General features: G+C 50.2%; 1 protein-coding gene across 3 annotated transcripts in view; it reads left to right on the top strand.

Annotated features, from left to right (window-relative positions):
• The first annotated feature begins 5,182 nt into the window (after positions 1-5,182).
• ZC3H3 (zinc finger CCCH-type containing 3) overlaps positions 5,183-19,704 on the top strand; it is a 180,303-nt gene continuing 165,781 nt past the window's right edge. For 2 of the 3 annotated variants that reach the window (XM_030011512.2, XM_030011513.2), the window contains exons 1-3: positions 5,183-5,287; positions 8,437-9,850; positions 12,156-12,352. In XM_030011512.2, coding sequence (XP_029867372.1) covers positions 5,242-5,287; positions 8,437-9,850; positions 12,156-12,352 — 1,657 coding nt within the window. In that variant the 5' untranslated portion in view covers positions 5,183-5,241. Of the gene's footprint in view, positions 5,288-8,436; positions 9,851-12,155; positions 12,353-14,895; positions 15,037-19,704 lie in introns of all 3 variants that reach the window. The other variant, XM_041122963.1, reaches the window with a different exon arrangement.

Genomic DNA, 19,704 nt, shown 5'->3' on the forward strand with positions numbered 1-19,704 from the left:
TGTGATTTATTGATTCTTGCTTGAATAGATCTTCCTTTTCCTGCAATATTGCCTTCTTCCTCTGACACGTTTGCAGAGAACAGCCGTATCATCTCTTGGTGTGCAAGGCTAAGAAAACTCAGCTGTTTTGGGCACCTCTAGTGAGAGGCTCTTCATTCCCTGAAGTATCTCAGCAACTGTTCCCTACACCTCTTCCAGTCTGAATTTATTTAACATAGCCATGGCATCGTGCACACCATTGCAAGTTAGTTTTCACCACTATCTTGTACAATGGTGTTACTTATTCCTCGTCTCTAATGGAACCTGTCTTACAATCCTCTCTGCGGTCAATTTTCTCCCTTTTTTTTTTTAATTCTTTGTATTGCTTGAGTCTAGCCAGCAAGCTGCTGCTGCTACTAAAATTATCTCCTCTGCCTGCTGCTTGGCCCGTGTCACGCCTCCTCCTGAAGCTTTGCATCGGCTCCTGGTCTCCTTCCACAGCAAATTCAGATGCTGCATCTTCCTCCTAAGTGCCTGCACAGCTTCCCTGGCTGGGTGAGCCCCTGCCACCTGAGCAATCCATTTCGCAGAAACAGGCATCTGGACAGTCATGAGACTGGTCCAGGTGGGAGGCAGAGATATTTCAGCAGCTGGAGCTTGGATTTGGGTCTTCCTTCTAAATCAGGGGCTTTCGTCTTGCCATCAGCTGGGCTCAGAGCTGTGGGCGTTATGAAACAGCGTGGGTTTGTGCTTGGGTGAGAGCAGTACAGGTCCATGCTATGGCCTAGAAAGGAGCTCCCCGTGCTGTTCTCCTCCCATGGAGCCCTGTCCCATCATTTGCACTCCTGAGACTGCATGGTGAATCTTATTAGCAACGAGGTTAAGCTGAAAAATAAACAAGGAGAAGGAGAAGGAGAAGGAGAAGGAGAAGGAGAAGTTGTTCTGCAGCCGGATCACATCCCATAAGTCCATGCCATGGCTGTACAAGTGCTGGTGCTGGTGCAGGAGGGAACTGGGAACTCAGCTGAGGATGCTTTTCTTCACGATGCTTCAGCAAAAGGATGCAGGACACAACCACTGATGTTGGCTACACATGCAAGATGCCAGGGAGCTGACAAGACTGTAAAAACAGAGGTCAAAAACAAGCTGAGGAGGACACCTAAATCAGAGCCCCCAGCAGGGTTCTGCACGTATCAACCACCCCAGGAACACGCTTACCTTAAAGCTTCCCATCTTCCTCGGGTAACCTCTTCTCTGGATAGCTGGAAAGTTCTTCCTGAGCTGCAGGAAATCTTCTTTGCTGCAAATTAAGCTAATGCCTCCTTTACAACCAGCAGCTAACATCAAGCACACTCGATTAGATATCTATTTCTAATATTATTTCCTTTCTCTTTTTTAATCAAAACCTGAAAATCTTTCAGCTTTTCTTTATAGGTGATTTTTTTTAAACTTTTACTCTTGATTTTTCCCTTCTGCCTGGATTCTCACCAATTTTTCTACATTTTTATTGACATGTCTTCCTGAAAGCTTGATGCAATGCTCCAGCTGAGACTCAGAGGTGCCCCCAGAGAGAATAATCACTCTGCTGTCCTATACACAATGCTCCTGGAAATGGATTCCAGGCAGTGCTGGGTGTTTTAGGCAAAGCAGGAGGATCCAGGAATCCTAGGAGATCCCTGTGCCTTTGTAAACCCACTTGTGGGAGCAGGTGGCAGAAACACCAGTGCCTCCCACTCACCCTGTCATCAGGTCTCTGCAATCTGCTGGTGCAGCGCTTAACGAAGTTTGGTGTTTTAGCTTGTCTCAGCAAGTTTATGGAAAGCCATCGAGAGACTCTAGACTAAACCAAAGCTGATGAGGCCATGATTTCAAATGTGCGAGCAGCTTAATTCGGTCCTATTGCATGCTTGTCACTGGATCTGCAGTTCGGGTGGTGTTTAAGGCCATTAGAGAATTAGCACCATGTTTATTCTGGGCTGAATGAGACAATTTAATTTCTCTTAAATGTGCTACCCTCCCTGGGGCGTTTTCTCACACGCAGAAACCCTGCCAGTGCAGCGTCAAAAACCTACACTTGCTTTTTACTGTTTTTTTAATTAAATTAGACTTACAAACAAGTGTCCTACAAGCGTAGTGCTATGAACAAAGAACAAGTGCTGTGAATTCCTGTAGCTTTCAGATGTGTTGCTTGTAACGGGCATCGAGTGGCGAGGTGGCTGAATGGGTAGTGCTTTCTCACGGTGTGCTGAAAAGAAAAAAAGAGTTTATTTGAGTGATGCAGCACCCTTGTCTCTCCTTTGCCCTCTGCATGCATCTCAGGGGAGATACGTGCAAGTACTGCATGCCCCGATGCAGGATGCTCCTTTCTGTTCCCTGGAGAAGATCCAGTTCATGCCTAAAATGGTGTCCCTGCTCCTCTGGATGCCCCCACCCCACCCAAGCTCTTCTTGTGGGGAGCACCTGAGGAAACCCCAAGGAGCATCAGAGGAGGATCCCAAGTGGCCCAAGACCCTCCAGCACTGCCTTGCCCGATGCTTTGCTTTTTCTAGTTACATATTTTGGTGTAGATTGGCAAAACAGGGCCCACTGCTTTTAGCTCACTCTTTCCTGAGGTTAGGTTTTGTGGGAGTGGTGGATACATGGCTTCCCTATGTTAAAAATTAGCTTTTCCTCTGCATGTGTTGAATTAATTTTAATTCAGAGCAGCCCGTTCTAGCTCATTTATGCAAGCCACTCGAATCCTTGTGCCAGCACAAGGGAGGGAACAAGCAGCTGGGAGCGGAGGAGGCTTCTTTTGGCAGAAGTGCCAATTTCTGCCAGTTTAAAGCGGTTATGAAATTCTGGGTGGGGCTTCGTGATCGATTGAAGCTGGTCTGAGGCAACCCAAAGGGAGGAGATCTGCCACCTCTGCCCGCCTGGTCCCCAGCCTGTTCCCATACATGCAGGACTTTTCAACAAGAGAGGCTGCAGGATTTTTCTGCAGTCTTAGGGCTTCAGGGAAGGCTAATAAGGGCCGGGCTCCCCGACTGCTTTGTATTTTGAAGCCTTTGCTACCATCTGCACAAAGTGGTTTATTCCTGCAGGCTGGCTCTTCCCCATATTCCACCGCGGAACTGCTTTAAAAGGCCACTAAACACGCTGTAAATAATTTACTAAATCTACCTTTCCGAGCAGGCAAATCTTGGGCTTGCCCCGGGGACGTTATTTGATCAGAGCTGGGACAGGCAGAACTCCCTAACTGCGACGGGAAGCGAGATATCCCAAGGGACAGCTTCTGTTTTAAACGATTTGAGGTTGATGATCGGTTGCTTTTATAAAGTTCCCATCATGGGAGTGTATAGAAGGAAATAGCGTTGTGCTGGTACAGCTACTTGGCTCAGCTTTTTTTCCCCAAATTGTTTAAAAAATAATTTCAATCTGTTTTTTTATCTCCCTTGCAGACTTGAGGTTCTGTTATGGCTTTATTTAAAGTTATGGGTTTTATTCCCTTAGGGAAGAAGGAAATTATTCAGAAAACAAACTCCTTAAGGATAATGTCCATATAAATTACGTTCTTCTCTGTTTGTGCTCTTAATTGCATGGATACACTTTGTGGATACTCCTGATTTATACTGGTAACATGGGGCCACCTGAGTTTCAGGTTGGGACATGTGCTCTGAGGGTACAGTTCAGGTCAAAGAAAGTCTCTTTAGGGGACAGGGACTGGGACCAGACCTAAGAAAATTGCCTTCTGCTCTCGATTTGCCCCCGGTTTCTGGGAGGAATTGAGAAATGGGGAGGAATGTGAACTGCTCTGAGAGCTGCCCATGAAACGTGTTGCAAAATGTGACTTGCAGAGCCACTCACCCCCTTTTCTTGCTTAATTAGAAGGTGCAAACTCCTGTGCCCAGACGATGTCTCAACATTACCCCGACTGCAGCAGCTATTTTGCTCTGCTGCTGCTGAAGCCTTACCGGCACATCCAACGCACAACAAAGCCTTTAAATGAGGGACCAAACTTGCCTGTTCTTGCAGGAAGCTGAAAACATCTATGATTTCCTTCACTACCACAAGTAACCTTTGCAGCTTCGGGACTAGTTCTCCTGCAAAACATTTTAAACAATCACAGCCGCAGTATGAGAAATAAGGACTTGCAAGGCTGATGTGTGAAATTAAAGTGTTCTTTCTGGAGGTGGTCTTATGGGGTCACCAGGAAATCCTCCCCCTTGTGCCTGCAGGTGCAGGGTGGGGTGGTGGTGGGCTGTGGGCAGACACCAGTGATGGGAGAAGGCAGAGATGGGCAGGGGGTCGCTGGCTGGGCAGGGGACAGGGGATGGGGAGAGCTGGACCAGGCTGGGATGGGAACAGGGGACAGCTGGGATAGACCAGGCTGGAGACAGGGGATGGGGACAGCCCGACCAGGCTGCGATGGGGACAGAGGGTGGCTGGATGAGGCTGGGCATGGGACAGAAGATGGGGACAGCTGGGCCAAGCTGGGATGGGGACGGGAGATGGGGAGAGCTGGACCAGGCTGGGATGGGGACAGGGGACAGCTGGACCAGGCTGGGATGGGGATGGGAGATGGGGAGAGCTTGACCAGGCTGGGATGGGGACAGGAGATGGGGACAGCTGGGCCAAGCTGGGATGGGGACAGGGTCAGCTGGCCCAAGCTGGGATGGGGATGGGGAGAGCTTGACCAGGCTGGGATGGGGACAGGGGAGAGCTGGACCACGCTGGGATGGGGACAGGGGACAGCTGGGCCAAGCTGGGATGGGGATGGGGAGAGCTTGACCAGGCTGGGATGGGGACAGGGGATGGGGAGAGCTGGACCAGGCTGGGATGGGGACAGGGGAGAGCTGGACCAGGCTGGGATGGGGACAGGGGACAGCTGGGCCAAGCTGGGATGGGGATGGGGAGAGCTGGACCAGGCTGGGATGGGGACGGGGGACAGCTGGGATAGCCCAGGCTGGAGACAGGGGACGGGGACAGCCACACGGGGTCGGGTTGAGGACGGGAAATGGGGACAGCCGGACCAGGCTGGACAGGGGACGGCGGAGCCGGAGGGACCGAGCCGGGCACAAGGCCCGGACCCGCCTCAGGCCCCGGTCGGGCCGCGCCTAAGGGCCGCGGCCGCCTCCGTTGCTAAGCGACGGGCTGCGCGGCGGCGGGCGCCACGTGACGCGACGCGGCCCGCGCGGCGCGCTCACGTGACGCGGCCCAACGGCTCGTCGCTGAGGTGATGACGCGCCCGCGGGTGCGGGGCGGTGCGGGAGCGCTGCGGGGATGGAGGAGAGGGAGCGGCTGTGGCGGCAGATCCGCCTGCTGCAGGGTACGGCCGGCACGGGGCCCGGTGGGCGGGAGTGGGAGGGAATGGAATGGAATGGAATGGAATGGAGGGGGGGCGGGCGGGCGGGCGGCTGCTATGAGGGGAGTCCGGGAAGGGGGCGGGCGGGCTGTGAGGGGACCCTCGAGGCCGAGGGGGGAGCTGTGAGGGGACCCCAGAGTCCAGGGGGGGTGGGGAGGGCGGTGAGGGGGACCCCAGAGTCTGTGGGGGGGAGGGACGGACTGTGAGGGGACCCCAGAGTCTGGGGGGAGGAGGGGAGGGCGGTGAAGGGGACCCTCCAGGCCGAGGGGCGAGCTGTGAGGGGACCCCAGAGTCTGAGGGGGAGGAGGGGAGGGCGGTGAGGGGGACCCCAGAATCCGGGAGGGGGATGGGCAGGCTGTGAAGGGACCCCAGAGTCTGTGGGGGGGGGAGGGGAGGGCGGTGAGGGGGACCCCAGAGTCTGTGGGGGGGAGGGACGGACTCTGAGGGGACCCCAGAGTCTGGGGGGGAAGGGGAGGGCGGTGAAGGGAACCCCAGAGTCTTGTGGGGGGAGGGGTGAGCTGTGAGGGGACCCCAGAGTCTGAGGGGGGGAAGGGAGGGCGGTGAGGGGGACCCCACAGTTGATGAGGGGGGAGGGACGGACTGTGAGGGGACCCCAGAGTCCAGGACAGGGAGGGGCGAGCTGTGAGGGGACCCCAGAGTCTGGGGGGTGGGGAGGGCGGTGAGGGGGACCCCAGAGTCCGGGAGGAGGATGGGCGAACTGTGAAGGGGACCTTGGAGTTGGGGGGGGGGGGGGGGGGGGGGCGGAGGGTTTTGAGGGGGAATCTGGGAGTCTGGGGGGTGGGGGGGGGAATAGGGAGGACACCGGAGGGGGAGGGCTGAGGCCTGGGAAGGGCCCAAGGGGTGGGGGAGGTAGAGGGGACCCAGGAGCGCTCGGGAGAAGTGAGGAAGGGAGAGGACCGAGGAGTCTTGGGTGGGCTGAGGCAGGGAAGGAATAGAGACCAGAGAGCGCTGAGGGGGGTTTGGGGGTCCCCACGGGGGGGGGGGGGGGGATCCCCACGCTCTTGGGCCCTGCAGGGCCTGTGACCTTCCTGGCTGGGGGAAGGGGGTGTCCCCTGTCCCCAGCCCCTGGGGCTGATGGCTCAGAGGTGGGATGTGCCTTGACTCCTCAGCATGGCGGAGGAGCGTGGGGGGGATATATTTGTGTGCCCTTTCCTTGCTCTGGTGAGCATCAGCGCTTATTCTTAGCACGAACTTGCTCTATTTATAGACCCCAAGGTAATTTTTCCTCATTAGTAAGGCCACAAACTCTGCTCGGGCCTTGCGGGGGAGCTCCTACGTGGGGGGGAGTGTGATGAGAGGGAGGAAAACATGGTCCTCGCCTCCTCCAGGAAGGATCTGCTGAGGCTGCTCTTCCAGCAGCTCTATGACTCGTCGTGTAGGAAAAACTTTTCTATGTTGACACGTGCCTAAAATATAAGCCTCAAAAATCCTTTGAGAATCCCTTTTGTTGGAAGAGTTTTCTAAACACTGAGGCTTAACAGGCACAGGCCCTCCCTAATTGACATGTATCTATTATCCAAACGACTTGTTAGTAGACCCAAGCACTGGGGAGATGTGGTGGTTCGGCAGAGGGACGTTGTCCTGGTTTCAGCTGGGATAGAGTTAATTGTCTTCCTAGTAGCTGGTATAGTGCTATGGTTTTGAGCTAGGTATGAGAAGAATGTTGATAACACACTGATGTTTTCAGTTGTTGCTGAGTAGTGTTTAGACTAAGTCAAGGATTTTTCAGCTTCTCGTACCCAGCCAGCAAGAAGGCTGGAGGGACACAAGAAGTTGGGAGGGGACACAGCCAGGGCAGCTGACCCAAACTGGCCAAAGGAATATTCCATACCATGTGATGTCATGCCCAGTATATAAACTGGGAGGGGTGGGGCGATGGCCGCTTGGGGACTAACTGGGCGTCAGTTGGTGGGTGGTGAGCAATTGCACTGTGCGTCATTTGTATATTCCAATCCTTTTATTATTACTGTTGTAATTTTATTAGTGTTATCATTATCATTATTAGTTTCTTCTTTTCTGTTCTATTAAACTGTTCTTATCTCAACCCACGAGTTTTACTTCTTTTCCTGATTTTCTCCCCCATCCCACTGATTGGGGTGGGAAGTGAGTGAGCGGCTGTGTGGTGCTTAGTTGCTGGCTGGGGTTAAACCACGACAGATGTGCAGTGACTCAACAGCGAAGCTGGGGCCGCCTCGGAGCCTCCTTGTCGCTGCTTTGAAGAAGAGCCACGAAGCTGGTGAAGGGTGTAGAGAACAAGTTCTGTGAGGAAGGCTGAGGGAACTGGGTTTGTTTAGCCTGGATAAAAGGAGGCTGAGGGGAGACTTATCGCTCTCTACAACTACCTGAAGGGAGGTTGTATGGAGGTGTGGGTCAGTCTCTTCTCTCAAGTAACAAATGATAGGACAAGATGAAATGGCCTCAAGTTGCACCAGGGAAGGTTTAGATTGGATATTAGGAACAATTTCTTCACCAAAAGGGTTGTCAAGCACTGGAACAGGCTGCCCAGGGAAGTGGTAGAGTCACCATCCCGGGAGGTATTTAAAAGCCGTGTAGACGTGGCACTTAGGGACACATGGTGGACTTGGCAGCGCTAGGGTAACGGTTGGTCTCGGTGATCTTGAAGAATTCTGTGCTTTGTGTTTGGGGCTGGTGGTGGCTGTGCTGGGCTACGTGCACGAGCAGACCCTCAGAGACTGCTCTGAAAAGATATCTGGAAATAAAATTAGCAGTTTTAATAAATTAGGCTCCAAAAACAATAATTCAAGCATCTGTTTTGGCACATAAAAAAGATCGTAAAGGGGCAAAAGGTGGCTGACAGCACTAGTGCAGTGTGTTAAGGGTCTGTTGGTAAGTCTGTGGTTTAGACCTGCGTTGAGCTGTCCTGCAAAATCGCTTTTGTTACTGACTTTCATGAGGATTGAGGGAGATATTTGTTTTAAGTTTTTCCTTCCAGCACTCATTATCTGAAACATGGCCTGTGCGAGTCTGCATGGAGCGATAGTCCTCACTGCAGTGTGAGGAAAACCAGTACTGTGATGCTGTCAAACTCCCATGGGACTGCTGATTAACAGATGCCATCTTCTTCTCTTTAGGTCTCATAAATGATCATAAAAACACTCATGGGGATGCGCCGCGACCGCTGCCATCCACACCACTGAGGTGGAACAACCCCCGCCAGCCTGCCTTCAGCAGGAGGGGGACGTTTTCGGCCAGATACCCCCAGCAGGCTCCCAGGGATTTCCAGCTGCGCCAGGGTCACTCCTGGAGGAAAAAATATTCCCTTGTCAACCGGCCGCCAGGATCGGTGTGTGATGTTGGAAGCAGTGGAAGTGCCAGCACATCTCAGGCTTTTGGAAGCCATGGGGAGAGCCAGGCACCTGAGACACCAGAATTGTCCCCAGAGAGACATGTGGACTTAACCACAGATGGTAATATAGTTGTGGGGATCCAGCTGCCAGAGAGGGCTGGCCCATTTGTAGATATGAAAGGTTTTGGTGATGTGGGTTCTTACTGTGAGTTTTCTGGGCTCAAAACGGTGGTCACTGCTCCAGGTGACAGTAAAAATGTGCAGAAATCTCTGTACACAAGCCGAAATGAAGAGAGAAGACCCTCTCTCTCCGTTTCATTTAGTTCATCTCACCGGTTCGTGAGTTCAGCATACGTGAGCGTGTCAGATAAGCCTAGAATGGTGCATCTGGCCGGTGATGTGGCCAGGAGCTCCCCTTCCTCCTGCGGAAGCACCAGTGAAAGTGCCGTGACACTGAAATCGGAGCCACAGCAGCCTTTGGTGTTGCCAGATCACGAGCCGGCTCGGCACTTGGTACGGAGGAAGGCAGAACCGCCAGCTCCAGGGCAGTCTAGTTGTGAGCAAGTCAGGGATGCTTTCGGAGAGCCGAAGCTCCTTGGAAATGGCGAGACACGCTCTAGACCTGCGCAGGCTGCGACTTTGGTGGTCGGGATGACCAGTCCAGCGAAGAGCAGGTTTTCTGTAGTCCCCAAAGCTGCCGGTCTCCAAAGAGCTGCCTCAACATCCACCTCCAGCAAAGCTCCGAAGTTCAGGAAAACTAACTACACGTGGGTTGCAAACCCTGGTAAATGCTCTCGTCCTGTGAAGAGATGGGTAAGCCCTAGAGCTTCTGAAAGCACCAAGAAGGTTGCTGGTGGAGCGGACAGAGGTGCTAAACTATCCCCAAAAGCAGACTTGGGAGCAAAGCTGAAGAAATCAGGATTGCAGCCCAAACTGGGTGTTTCTCCCAGCAAGTATAAGTGGAAAGCCTCCAGCCTGCAGACCTTGCCTTCCACCTCCAAGTCAGCATTCAGGTGGCAATCCGAGGATCAGAAAAAGCCTCCAGCCCCCAACCTCCCTCGAGCCAACACCGCCCCACCGACTCTGAGTGCTGTGTCCATTGGTCTCAGCGGGGCGAAGTCCTCATTTGTCGATGCCGCGCAGTCCAGTTATAAAGTGAAGAGTCGGACAAAAATCATCAAGAGAAAAGGAAGCTCGGGGTAAGTTGCTTGTCGTCTTCGGAGTGGTGTCATTGCACTGGTTGTATTTTGTGTCCATTGGCTTCACATAAGTTGTGGCTATAAGTGAAATTCCAACAAGGGTTGTTGTATACTGGAGGGTATATTTGCTTTTCTTTTTCCAAGTGCGGTGACTTTGTTCTGTCTGGAGGCATCCTGCTTTCCAGGGTTGGACGGCCTTGGGTTTTAATTGTCTGTGTAACTCTGACTTTAACCTTTGAAAAAGAGCTGGGTTTTCTTCTTATCTCCCATCCCTGTTCTCTGAAGGCTTTGCTGCAGCATATAGGAGACTCCTCCCTGACCCAAATAACAGACTAATATTCAAAGGGAAGGAAATATCCGTCTTGATTTATTTTCAGACTCCTGTAACCTTGTTGCATTGGGGGCTGGGGAGAGGAGGAAAAGTGGCTTGAATTGCCGTATCGTGTGTGGTCTGTCCCTGTAAAGCATTGTGCAGACCCTGGAATGGAGCAGGGATGGGAGGCAAGCTCTGCATGCCGGTAAGAAGTGCTGTCTGTGATGCTCTGCTGGTACTCCCCTCCCTTGGGTGCCATCCTTTTGTGGCATCCACCATTGTAGCCCAAAGCGTCCTCCCTGAAGGCTCTCGCTCTTCCTTCTCCTTGTCAAGTCGGTGACAGATCTGTGGCTGTTGTAGCTACCTTGGGAGAATGTGCTGTGCCAGACCAGCAGATAATCCTGGGGTCTTGTGGAGCAAGTTCTCCCCCTGGCCGTGTCTGACAGGGACAGAGTACAATGGGAAGTTTATAAGTGAAGCTTGGCGGAAGGAAAAGGCGTGTGGGCTGAGTTATCTGCAAAAGGGGTTTGCACTGGGCTGGGAGTTGAGGGGAAACAGATAAGAGATTGGGACCAAACTCTGAAATCCGGTGTGTTGTGGAAGTGCTGCGAGGGCTTTGTTACGTTGTGCTCTCCGTGGGAAAGCTGTGTTTTGTGCTGCTCTTCTCGGCAGGGCTGGATGCAAGCCCAGCCTGTGCTGCAGGGAAGGGATAAGTGGGATGGGGTGAGGGTTGGTGGCACAGCTGCCTGACCTCTACTCTACCACTGAACTCGGAGGTACCCTCAGCGTAGCGGACACGTGGTTTGGCTCCTTTCTTGCTGCAGTAACGCCAAGCCTTGAGCTCTTGAAAATTGAGGACTGTGGCCTAAATAACTAGTCTAAGTGACACAATGAGCTAGTAACATGGCACTGACTGAGAATCTGGTGCCTCGATTACTGCTTTTGTTTCCCAGATCCTCTGCTCACTGCTTCACCACAGGTTTCCATCCTTGCTTTGCCCTCCTGTTTTGCTGGGGAATGTGTCTGTGGGTGGATTGTGCTGGGAGGATCACTCTGGAGCAAGGTGTCTGGAGAAGCTGGGATTGTTTTGGATTTTTTGGCAGTCGGGGAGATGAGACCCTCCTCATCTCACTAAAGGCCAGCAGGACTAGGGAAGTGATTGTCCCCCTGTACTTGGCATTGGTGAGGCTGCACCTTGAATACTGTGTTCAGTTTTGGACCCCTCACTACAAGAAAGATATTGAGGTGCTGGAGCGTGTCCAGAGAAGAGCAACAAAGCTGGTGAAGGGTCTAGAGAACAAGTCCTTTGAGGAGCAGCTGGGGGAACTGGGGTTGTTTAGCCTGGAGAAAAGGAGGCTGTGAGGAGACCTTATCGCTCTCTACAACTACCTGAAAGGAAGTTGCTAAAGATGTGGGTGTCCGTCTCTTCTCCCAAGTAACAAATGATGGGACAAGAGGAAACGGCCTCAAGTTGCACCAGGGGAGGTTTGGGTTGGATATTAGGAACAATTTCTTCACTGAAAGGGTTGTCAAGCACTGGAACCAGCTGCCCAGGGAAGTGATGGAGTCACCATCCCAGGAGGTATTTAAAAGCCATGTGGACATGGTGCTTAGGGACATGGTTTAGTGGTGGACTTGGTAGTGCTAGGTTAACGGTTGGTCTCAATGATCTTAAAGGTCTTTTCCAACCTAAACTATTCTATGATTTTATGATTCTGTCCTCTCCCACGCATCTGTTGAGCAGAAAGCAGAAGGGAATGAGTTGAGTTAGGCTGTCAAATACCTCATTCTCCATCTGTGCTTTGCCAGAAATTCATCACACTTGCTTATTTACTTGTAATTTTTTGTTCAGTGCTTCTTGTCACCCTTGGGTTAGGGGAGCTGTGTGGAGCTCAGTGACCTAGCTTCTCTTCTCAGCTCTGGGCAAGGGGACCAATTGCATTTTGGTCACCTCTCTACTCTCTTCTAATTGTGTGGTGTTCCCCTTCACAGTTCCCTGACAGATAAGAAGAACAGCTCCTCGCCCACCATGCCTCTGAAAAGCCACTTCCATCTCAGGAAGAAAAACTCCTCGCGGGGGAAACCTTCTGCGACGCTGAAACGCTCCTCGTCTAAGGGCCTAGTGCAGATCACCAAGCACAGGCTCTGCAGGCTGCCGGCCACCAGGATGCAGGTCTCCACCAAGGAAGGTAGGAACAGCCGTTCCAAGGGGTGATGGTGCTCTCTGACTGGGTGCCAGTGAAGCGGTTCCAAGGGAGGGTCTTGGATTTGGAAATGGGTTACCAGGTCCTCCAGGAGATGAATCTGCTGTTGTTGGTCATGGAGCAAATGTTGAGGAGAAGAAGTTTGGCTGGAGTAAGACATCTGCCTTACCTCAGAGCTCTCTTGTGCATTGACATCTCCAGGCAAGGCCATTTTAAAGCTGCTTCTTGCTTTTAATGTGTTTTTGCTGGACTTGCAGGCATCAAATAGGAAGGCCCTCGAGGAGGGAAGAGGGTGGCAGAGGCAGTAACACATCCGTAAGACTAATCTCCCTTTTTGCACTGGGCAAAAGCTTGTGCATGTCATGAGATACTCCTCTAGCAACTACAGACCTACCTAATGCACCTGTATCCCAGTGCCACGTCTGCGGGCTTCTAGGTTTTGTATGTAATTTGCTTAAAATAACAATAATTAAAGGAATACTGGGTCCATCATGCTTGTGAACGGGTATTTTGCGTCCATGTCCTGCTGCCTTGGATTGGCAATGGTCAGAGCAGAAATCAGCTGCTTGGGGCCTGGAGAGCTGCACCTATGTGTGCGTGAAATGGTGGTGTTTCTGCCTCAAAGTCTGGCTCTGCTATTCAGTGGTGATGTGATCACGGACAAGTGTCTTCGCTCCCTTGAGATTCAGTTTTCTCAAACGTCTATGAAGTACATTTTGCTTGCGTGCCTGCGCTGTGCTCGTTCATGTACGGCAGGGTGGCCAGTGACACTGCGGGTAGGCATCGCTTGAGTGAGGAAGGCTGTTTGGGCCATGACGTAGCTGTGATCTGCCTCCAAAAGTAAAGCTGTTGAGCCTCTGTTTTCAGGAAGACAATTCTGTGGTTTCCTGCTCTGCACTTCTACTAGTGAGTTTGCTTATGTGATTATAGGGTTTTTTTGCCTTCAGACAAATAGCTGTGTTGAGATCTTGCTGTGTTTTGACGGATGAAAAGACAAGAATGGGGGCTTGTGGTTCAGGAAAGGGAAAACCTTTTTGTGGCAGGAGAAAAAAAAGCTTTTCCTCTTTGTGTGTGTTTGAAGGGGGGTTTGGAGGGATAGGGGGGACACTGGGAGGAGAATTTTGGATCTGGCGCTTTAGGCAGTGGGCAGCGACTCATGGGAGAGGCAGGGGCAGGGAGAATAAGATGTGCATTTGTGCAGTTGCATTGATAGTCCAGCATTCAAGCAGTTGCCTGGCTTTGGTGCTGTCTTGCTCCATTTAAGGATGTCGGCAAACCCTTTGGTGTCTGGAGAGGCATGAAGGCTGCACCTCCAGACACTGTGGTGGAAGTTTTCATGCAGTGCGTGAAGGCAGCATGTGCGGTTGGAGGTCTCGGTCATACTTGCACTGTGGTTGCTCTTCTGTGATCTGTGAAACCAGAGGTGGTGAATATAGCATGTGGCCAGATCCAGATGTGATGGTAATGTGGGGGCAACAAGGCTTTTCTTCCTTGGGTGATGGTGATGTGTGGGATGGGGAATACAGCCCTTCAGCCTCCCAAGAACTGTCTATTCTGGGGTGAATTTAGGACTTGGAAATCACAAACTGCTTGGTGGGGACCTTTCTCCAGTGTGGCATGTCCAGTATGAGACATTGAATAAATCTTTTTGCTGCAAAGCACAGTAAGTTCTTTAAAAAGGAGCTTGCTGAGAGCCTGATATGAGCAGCTATGCTGTAGGCTCTGGAGATACAGAGTGATTTGGGGTTGCCCCCCCGGGAGCCTGACTGGCAGCTGCCGAAAGCCTGTGTCTTTTGGGAATGTATTCTGAATCCTGGTTCCTTGATTGAAGGTAATGTTCCCATACTGAAAAGATTTTTGATCTTAAACTGCATAGAGCTGAAAATATGTAGATAGAGCAGAAATATGGTTGTGCTCCTGGGTTTGTTCAAAATAAAGTTGGCAAATAAAGAAGTTTAGAGAAAGTAGGAAAAAAATGGAATATAGATCTGGAAGTGACTTTGGGAGAGCATGTAGTTCATCCCCTGTCCAAAAGTGGATCAAATTATCAAACCGTTCCTGATAGATGCTAGCCAAGCCTAGCACAGACAAAACTGTGGTTTATAAGAGTTGTGAGTTGTCTGCATTGAAGTGACTTAATGTTATTTTCGGCTTGAATCTGTGCACTTTTCAGTCTTAGCTCAGAGATGTGGAAACTAGTATCTGCTTTAATAAAACTTGGTGGCCATGCCTTGTGGTTCTTTTTCTTTGCAAACTACAGTACCTACTGTAAAAATGTGTCTTGATTTGTTTCTTAAAATGACTAAAAGCAAAAGGAAATGTCCTGCCTGCCTTTTCCTGTGTGTGTTTGTGCATGCACACATGTGAGACTACTCTTCCTCACTTCATAAATGCCACAAATCCTTTTTTTCCCCGTGCCCCTCTGTGCTAGTGGGAGCACGGACACTGATGCCTTAGACGCTGAATTAAAAATGCTTCCCCACCATAATTATGAAATGGCTTCTAAACTTCTTTCTTGCTTTCTGCAGTGGAGAGGAATTGTACTCCGGTAGATGAGCCATTATTTGGACTGGAAAATGGACTGGCAAGTGGCATTGGGATCTGTTCACTTGACGCTCTGGAAGGACTCCTCAGGCTGCCTTTCTCCTCCCCAGGGAGGAGGGTACAAGGTTGCTTCTGCTGTGTTTGCTGCTGCTTTGTCCAGCCTCTCTGCAGAGCTGAATTAAATACATCTTTCTGCTAGGAGGACTTTGTGCAGTTGAGATCTCTTGCTGGGTACGTTTTCTGTTGACATGGTGACTGTGAGAACTTGGCTGCGTGTCCTCTTCCTGGAGAGGTTGTCTAAGATGCGACGCAATGATGTAAGTTTGACAGTTCTTGTCACCTTTTCTCTACTGTACTTAGAGGCTTTCCCCTCGCTGCTGGAACATCAAGTGCTAAATGCTGATATCATATGGTTAGGTGGTTGCTGGTAATCTAACCTCTGTTGTACCATCGTCTCAGGGGATCCCAAAGGTCTTGATTTGCTCCTTCCCGTGCCATTGGCAGCTCTGTGAGGCAGCTGCTGAGTGATGCACGGCTGCTTTGCTTCTCCAGTTAGCAGAGACATTCAGCAAGAGTCTTGACTGCTTTGAAATTGCCAAATGAATTTTGGCAGGGTTGGTGCTGCTTGCTGGGCATCCGGTTATGGCTGAGGAGCAGCAAGGTGCCGGCCCCGCACATTCCTGCTCTTACCTTCCTCTTGGCAGCAGCAGCCTTGCCTGTAGCATGGAGGCTGAGCGACTAAGTCCAGCAGACCTTGACCCTTCATGCTTACCTTCATAATTAGCCTGTGCATTTGGTTCCTTTGATTAGAATCGACTTTATAGGTTTGAATCCTTTATACCTTAAGGCTTTTCTTTGAGAAGGTTCAATCCTAGGCAGTGTATTTGCAGCTTAATGTGTTGAACTGTTCTTATGCTCTGGGTTTGTACAGCTGTTGAATTATTGCTGGAGTGTTCCTACATGTGCTAGGACTCTTTGCCCAGGGAGACAGGTATGGTCTAGTACAAAAAGACTGTTAGATGCTGGGCAGGGACGTTTTCAAGGCAGCATCCCAAAGTCTCATGAGAGAGCCACTGATAGGGCTTGGAGCAACTCAGACTTCAGTCATGTTTGGTGCCTCTAAACATATAATTATGTATATAGTAGTAGGTGTCTTCTGGTTTCACAGTGGTCGTATAGTGAGCTGGGAATAAGTGAAGGCTTGTGGGTTCAATTCCTGGCTCTCAGGTTATCTGAGAGGTTTTGGGAGAGTTGTTTTTATTTCTCTTTGCTTGTGCAAAGTGGGGGTATTAATCAGGTGGTAGAGTTTTAAGTCTTGCCATTTCCTGCAAGACAAGTGCGACAGGAGTAGATGGGGTACAGTGATGTTACTGGGAGGCTCTGGGAGCAGAGTGGGGCCCGAATGGAGCAGTGACACTGATGTTAAAGTCCGTGGCTTGATGCTGAAGCAACACCCGTTGCCTGTCTTGCTGGGAGCAGACTGGTGACAGTCCTGGGCCAGCTGAGCATCTTACCTCTGATTAGTTTGTCATCTTGAGTCTGGACATGCACAGCCCAGCTAACAAACTGATTAAAAAGCCGGATAATTCATGCCAGGCTCTTGATCCCACTGGATGGATGTGATCCCACTGGATGGATGTGGTCACGCCGGAGCCTGGATTTGATGGGTGCTCATGCCTGTGTGATGAGTGAGCATCCAGCATGCCTGCATTCCCATGGAGCTGTAAGATCCCAGGTCAGACACAGTGTGTGTGTGTGTGTGTGTGTGTCAAGGCTGAGGACGGAAGGACAGCTGGGGAGGAGCGTGCCCTACTTCATGCACTGCAACGTGGGTGCAAAAAGCTGGGTCAGCCCCTTCCTTCCCGCTGATGCAGGTGGCCTTGTGACACAGCTTTGCTGTTTTCTCGTTTGTCCTGTTAAGCAGGCTTTTGGGATATGTGGCATGAGCTCTGCGGTACATACCGAGGGTATTGGTCCTGCCTTTCCCAAGTGTGTAATGTCCTTTTTGGATCCAAATGGACCTGTTTGATCTCATGCAGTGGGGCAGCTCTCCCAGCCACTGCCAAGACTTGGTTTCAAACTGGTGTTACCCGATGGTCTGTATTCAGAGGTGCTTGCCTCTGTGGGAATTGCTGTGTTTCCATTTAAGGTTCAGTAATTGTATTAGAGAGGAAATGGAAAGTGGCAGACTAGTAGCAGTTCTCTTGGGATTATTTGGGCTGCTCTCATGACAAGCATTATACCTGCAGCTGTTATCAATTAACTCAAAAATACTCATTTGATTAAGTGGAACATTTAATAACTGCTCAGAAATAGGGGTATGTCCCAAACTGAAGTAGTTCTGATGGGACAGTAGAGCAGTGAAGGATTTCTAATGCAGTTAGTGGTCTGCTCATCCAGGTATTTTAACGCAGGGCTTGCGCTGGGGCAGAATGCATGTGTAGGAGGAGCTCAAGTGCTTGACCAAAGCAAAGAGGAATAGAAAATGTTCTGTTGCTCAGCGGAGCCAAATTGATATTGATAAAACAGCCTTTAGATGTTGGACTTCTTGACCACTTAGTACTTAATATTAATGTGCCATTAATATTAAAGAGTTCCTTTTTTTTTTTTTTCTTTTTTCTTTCTTCCTATAACTTCTTAGGCTCTTTTTGGAGGGAAGGAGGACTTGGAGATAATTGCTTTGCTGGGAGTTGTGACTCCACTTGGGTAACACACCCCTGCTTTGGGCATGGTGGTGAAGCCTAATGAAGCTGCTGGTCTTCCCCTTGTTCGAAGCAGCTTCACGACTTCTGCACGGGGTCTGCTTCATTCAGCACCTGCACCTGCGTATTTCAGACTTCTGTCTGAATGTCAGGCTTCATGTATACATTTATCTATAGAAGTCGCAGATCAGGCTGTCTCGCTTGCCTCTGGTGTAGGCAAGACGGTTTGGATCTGAATCAGGGATCTGGTAGAAGAGGGATAAAAGGCAGCGGTTGCTTCTCTTCTTATCCAGGGAAAAGCTGGAGGACCAGAAAGGATCATCCGGCTGCTGAATATGGTCCTCAGGCCACTGGTGCTACTGTGTTGCGTGGAAATAATACAGCCTGTTTAAATGCAAGCTGAAGTTAACTATGTGATTTCTATTTTTTTCTTCAAACATATAGATATATATATCTGCTTTTTTCAAATGACTTACCATAATTGGAAGTGCTCTTACAGCCTGAGCTTTTAATTCCCCTGTTAACTGTGTAGGAGTCACGCTGGGGAGATTTCTGGGCTCTGCCCTCATACTGCAATCCCTTTTCAGATGCAAGAAGCAGGGGGAGGCTAGCTGGTAATTAAGATGTGGGTGGAGTTTCCACGGATGGCAATTCCTCCAACCGTATTTTTTTTTGGCATCTGAACCAAAGGATTTGATTTGGAGAATAAATACTGGGCTCCTGCTCTATCATTTGCTGGGTAACTTTCCTGCCCATAATGGTATGTTGTAATTATGTTGTCTAAATGGCAAATGTCTATTCTGAATTGGCTTTCTGTTGCTTATTTGTTACAGCAAATAGCCAATATAATAAAATTGTGGTGCGTATGTTGGGACAACACCGCTTTTTGGCCATGTGCGGTCCGATTAGCTTGGGCAGCCTTTATCCACTTTCTCCGAACTGGAGATGGGATTATTCCTGAAAGTGCAGGGGCGTGATCTTTTTATCGGCAGTTTTAAGGGAAATTACCAACTTCTAAGTGAGGCTTGACTAATCCAGATGGGATAGCAGAGGGATGTGCCCGCTCCTCCTGTACTACAAGCCCTGTGCCAGCAGTGCGGATGCGGGAGTCCCCCCTCTTTCCCAACAGCCTTTTACTTCCAGCTCTAGCTGGTCGCTTATTTGAAGTCTGGCAGGATGAGGCCCTTTCTCAACTCTTGTTTTTGATGAAAGACAGGTGAGTGCTTGCAGTCGTGAACCTTTCCTCACCCCTGCAAAAAATCAATGCTGTTGCCCTCCTTGGCTGCCGCAGCTCTTGTGCAACATCACGGTGCTGGTAAATGTTCACCCTGCTCGGGCATTTGGCATGACAGCGCTGTCGTTTCTTATTCCCCTGGCTTTTTCTCTAGGAAAAACTAGAAGTAAGTGCTTAAAATTAAGATTTTTCTTTTTTCTTATTTCTTTTAATGTCAAAGATGTGGCAGCTCTATGGATGGGGAGCCACACCATGCCTGTTCACCACATGTCCGGCACTGGAACGGCGGCTGTATGCTGCGCTCCGACAAGGAAGAGAATTGGGGATTTCGGGGAGTCTCTTGTGCAGCCCTTCCTTCCCCACAGCCCTGCAGAGGGCACTCGTGCCCCTCGCATCTCCCCGGTCCACCTTTTTCTGGTTATTGATGGCCTAATTTCGTCTTTATGTGAAAGAAAGCAGATATCAAGTAATTTGCAGCAATAACCTGCTAATGCTGGGCCAGTATCAAAACTCCCATGTTCATTTCAAGTGGCAGATAAAACACTAATATATAATTATCCTTGCAAATTGGATTGTTTTAAATAACCAAAAGGCTATGGCCAGGAGAAAACTATCCCATTTCCCTTGAGTTACTATTGCAGTGTAATTGCTGCGTTCAATCAATTTCCTTGGCATTAGAAATTCCATCACAATCAACATTAAGCTTTATTCATTGTGATGGCTAAGAGCCGGGCCATTTCTCCTCTTTTCCTTAACTGGCAAAATTAATCAGGGAAAAGATTTTAAACATTTACCCGTGCGAAAGAGGTCAGCTCTGCCACTATATTGCTCAGCAGATAAGGGGGCTAATAAAAAGA

This window comes from Aquila chrysaetos, chromosome 4 (assembly GCF_900496995.4).
Source record: "Aquila chrysaetos chrysaetos chromosome 4, bAquChr1.4, whole genome shotgun sequence".
NCBI lineage: Eukaryota > Metazoa > Chordata > Aves > Accipitriformes > Accipitridae > Aquila > Aquila chrysaetos.